The sequence below is a fragment of the Hippopotamus amphibius genome, chromosome 2 (genome assembly GCF_030028045.1).
Source record: "Hippopotamus amphibius kiboko isolate mHipAmp2 chromosome 2, mHipAmp2.hap2, whole genome shotgun sequence".
NCBI classification, from domain to species: Eukaryota; Metazoa; Chordata; class Mammalia; order Artiodactyla; family Hippopotamidae; genus Hippopotamus; species Hippopotamus amphibius.
In genome coordinates, this window is record NC_080187.1 from 73,704,161 (window position 1) to 73,708,362 (window position 4,202).

The following is a 4,202-nucleotide window of genomic DNA, read 5'->3' on the forward strand; positions in this document are numbered from 1 at the left end:
TCCTCTTGCCTTTCTGTAGACCAAGGAGAAGTAATAGAGCAACTAATCATATGATATTACTATCCTGACAGCACCGGCCTCATCTCTGACTACATTTATTGCTGTACTGCCAAGCCTCTTTCTGCCACATCGTCTGGCTTGTCATAGCTTTCCCAGTAAATCTCCACACTATCCATTATTTAGCATAAGCAGCATTATACATCAATTCAAGAATGATTACTTAGGTAGAGAAATCAATAAGCAGAAGGTCTATTAAAACCCAGGTAATAACAGAAGATACCAGAAGGATTATAATCTGCCCTGTGCCTTGCACAAAGGGCACTGTATAAGCCATCAAGAGTTCACTTGCACTGGTAACATCGTTTAGACATTTTTAACAGAAGAACATAATCACCTCCACATTCTGACTTGCCAATAGACTTTTACAGGGGTCCCAGGTTGATCTTCTAAGAGAAACTTTTAACGTTTCAGATTTTGACAGACCACGAGAGTAACAGAACCGCACTTTAGTAGTCACCTTCCTGGGTATGAGTTACAGTGATTGAAACACGCTAAGGGGTCTTTTGGAGTTGGCCTAGACACTTACAATTATGGAGATTCCAGAAGGCACTGCAATGTGGATAACATTGAAATTTACTAAACAATCTCATAATCATTAGAATAAGTCTTAATCTCCATCTATTTCTCAGTGTGTGGGAAAGACATGATGAGACAGCAGCAAGCAGTTTTCTTCCAGAGGTCACAGGGGAGTGCCTCAAGTACATTTTAAGCGCTTGTATTCAGAACTTTCTTTCAAGGAGCAGCCACTACAATGTTATTATTGCTCCTTTCCACCACTGCATCAGGTGTCCATCCCGATGAGTGCATTGATTGTGGAATTTATAGCATGACATTTAGGGAGCAATTCAGACTGCCCTCAATAGTCCCACCAGGCAATGGAGTGGAAGGGAAGCACTAAATCATATCCAGACACTGCATTTTTCATAACAGAGACTCAGCACTCTTGAGGTTCACACGGCTACTTGTGTTCATCTTTCATTTTACGTAAACTTGGAAAGAGGTTGTGATGGCCGGCTTCTTCAGTGGTATCTTCCTTAAAGAAAGACTAAGCTTTAGAGTGAGGAGAAAACATCTTGGTGTCTATTATCAAATAATTTTAAAAAATTATGTTTGTATTCTAAGTAAGAAGGAGCTGGCTGACTGGAATTACTCTTAAAGATGTGTGATTATAATGTCAGTATACAATATGTGTGAGTACAGCGAATGATTTTAGAATTTACTGTCTGGATGAGATAATTATATTTCTAGCTTGTTTATTTTTATGTTTATTCTAATGGCAACTGATAAAGCTTAGAGTTCCATGTGCTGCTTAAATAGAATTAAACACAGAAGTTCAAGCCCTTGCAACATAAGAAGGAACACATGAAATTTGTAAAGAGTAACCACTGATCGTATTAGTTCTAACAATAAAAATTCACATAATCTTTGCATCCAAACGAACGCTACCATCTAATTTTTCAAAGGAAGTCACTAATAGGGTGATTTTTGCTCACAGTGGGAGTACAGTCAAGCATGGTATAATCAGTTTAGTCTTAGGGGAAAAAAAAAGCCTTTTGCTGCATAGGGCTTGAAAAATAAAACCTGAGAAGATTTCTGTTAGATTTTTTCCACCCTAATAGAAAGCAGAGTAAGCGTTCACTTCTGAATTACTAATTAAGAAAAGAAAAATGGACGGAGGGGCCGGAGGCGGGGCCGTGGCCAGACTCCAAGAGCCCGCTGCCGCCGCCAGCAGGGCCCGACTCGGAGCCCCTCCCGGTGTCGGATCTGGGACAGGAGCCCGAGCTGGGACTGCATTTATGGCCCTGGACGGTAAAAGAGAAGTAGTCTGTCTACGCTGGTTGAAGATGCCAGAAACTCCTGACCAAAAATGTTCCTCATTAAAGAAGTCCTGCTGCCTCCCATGTGATTCTCTGCGAGATGAACATAAAGCTGATATCCATATGATGAATTTGTTCTTTAGAGACTATTTTGGTCCTTTACTCACAAGCACCGAGTCCAAGTTTTTTGTAGTGCTTTAAAAATTTCGTACACAGTCCTCGAGGCGTCGGTGCTCCGTGGTGTTGGGACTTTGTTGCGTGTCGACCTGTGCGCGCGTGCGCGGACATGGCCTCAAACGACTATAGCCAACAAGCGACCCAAAGCGATGGGGCCTACCCAACCCAGCCTGGGCAGGGCTATTCCCAGCAGAGCAGTCAGCCCTACGGACAGCAGAGTTACAGTGGCTACGGCCAGTCAACGGACACTTTAGGCTATGGCCAGAGCAGCTACGGTAGTTCTTATGGACAGACCCAGAACACAGGCTACGGCACGCAGGCAACTCCCCAGCGGTCTGGCTCAGCTGGTGGCTGTGGCCAGAGTTCCCAGTCGTCTTATGCGCAGCAGTCCTCGTACCCTGGCTATGGCCAGCGGCCAGCTCCTAGCAGCACCTCGGGAAGCTATGGTAGCGGTTCTCAGAGCAGCGGCTGTGGGCAGCCCCAGAGTGGGGGCCATGGCCAGCTGTCTGGCTGTGGTGGACAGCGGCAGAGCTATAATCCCCCTCAGGGCGGCGGGCAGCAGAACCAGTACAACAGTGGCGGTGGAGGGGGTGGAGGGGGTGGTGGAGGTAGCCATGGCCAAGATCAGTCCTCCATGAGTGGCGGCGGTTATGGAATCAGGACCAGAGTGGCGGCGGCTCCGGGGGAGGCCAGCAGGACCGTGGGGGCCGTGGCCGGGGCGGCGGTGGTGGTGGTTACAACCGCAGCAGTGGTGGCTATGAACCCAGAGGTCGTGGAGGTGGCCGTGGAGGCAGAGGCGGCATGGGCGGAAGTGACCGTGGTGGCTTCAATAAATTTGGGGGCCCTGGGGACCAAGGATCACGTTATGACTCTGAACAGGATAATTCAGACCACAACACCATCTTCGTGCAAGGCCTCGGCGAGAATGTGACAGTTGAGTCTGTAGCTGATTACTTCAAGCAGATTGGTATCGTTAAGACAAATAAGAAAACGGGACAGCCCATGATTAATCTGTACACAGACAGGGAAACGGGCAAGCTGAAGGGAGAGGCAACAGTATCATTTGATGACCCACCTTCTGCTAAAGCAGCTATTGACTGGTTTGATGGTAAAGAATTCTCTGGGAATCCTATCAAGGTTTCATTTGCTACTGGGCGAGCAGACTTCAATCGGGGTGGTGGCAATGGTTGTGGAGGCCGAGGGCGAGGAGGACCCATGGGCCGTGGAGGCTATGGAGGTGGTGGCGGTGGTGGCGGTGGCCGAGGAGGATTCCCCAGTGGCAGTGGTGGCGGTGGAGGACAGCAGCGAGCAGGGGACTGGAAGTGTCCTAATCCTACCTGCGAGAACATGAACTTCTCTTGGAGGAATGAATGCAACCAGTGTAAGGCTCCTAAACCTGATGGCCCAGGAGGGGGACCAGGAGGCTCTCATATGGGGGGTAGCTACGGAGATGATCGTCGTGGTGGCAGAGGAGGCTACGATCGGGGTGGCTACCGAGGCCGAGGAGGGGACCGTGGGGGCTTCCGAGGGGGCCGGGGTGGTGGGGACAGAGGTGGCTTTGGCCCTGGCAAGATGGACTCCAGGGGCGAGCACAGACAGGATCGCAGAGAGAGGCCGTGTTAGCCTGGCTCCTGAGGTTCTGCAGCAGCTTTCTTCCTGTACCCAGTGTTACCCTCATTATTTTGTAACCTTGCAACTCCTGATCACCCACGGGTTTTTTGTGTTAGACTATGTAATTGTAACCATACCTCTGGTTCCCATTAAAAACCATCATTTTAGTTAAAATAAAATTTTTTTGTACATCATAAGTAGTATCTATGCGTGTTTCCAAGTGCAGGAAGGTTTAGACCTTCGAAATTTGGCAAGTGACGACTCCTACATCACACCATATTTTAATGTAGAAGAACATTTTTCAAGTTATGGCCCCAGGGTTATGGTTATTGTTACTGAAGCTCTTGACTACTGGGATAAAGATGCTATGCAAAAATTGGAAAAATGTCTGGTAGATTTTGAAAACAGTGACTATGTAGATAAAAATTTTAAGAGTTCTGGTTATGAGAATATGTGAAATATATGGAAAACCACCATCAAGATGTAAATGATAACTTTTCTAAAAAATATTCCCAATTTTGTAGTGGATTTTCCACT

The 4,202-nt window shown here is 47.2% G+C and overlaps 1 protein-coding gene across 1 annotated transcript; it reads left to right on the plus strand.

Annotated features, from left to right (window-relative positions):
* Window positions 1-2,106: 2,106 nt before the first annotated feature.
* On the plus strand, window positions 2,107-3,688 carry LOC130845320 (RNA-binding protein FUS-like). The gene is given in 2 exon segments (XM_057722353.1): window positions 2,107-2,704; window positions 2,707-3,688. Coding segments are annotated over 2 exon segments (1,512 nt in total). The 5' UTR covers window positions 2,107-2,163; the 3' UTR covers window positions 3,678-3,688.
* Window positions 3,689-4,202: the final 514 nt, after the last annotated feature.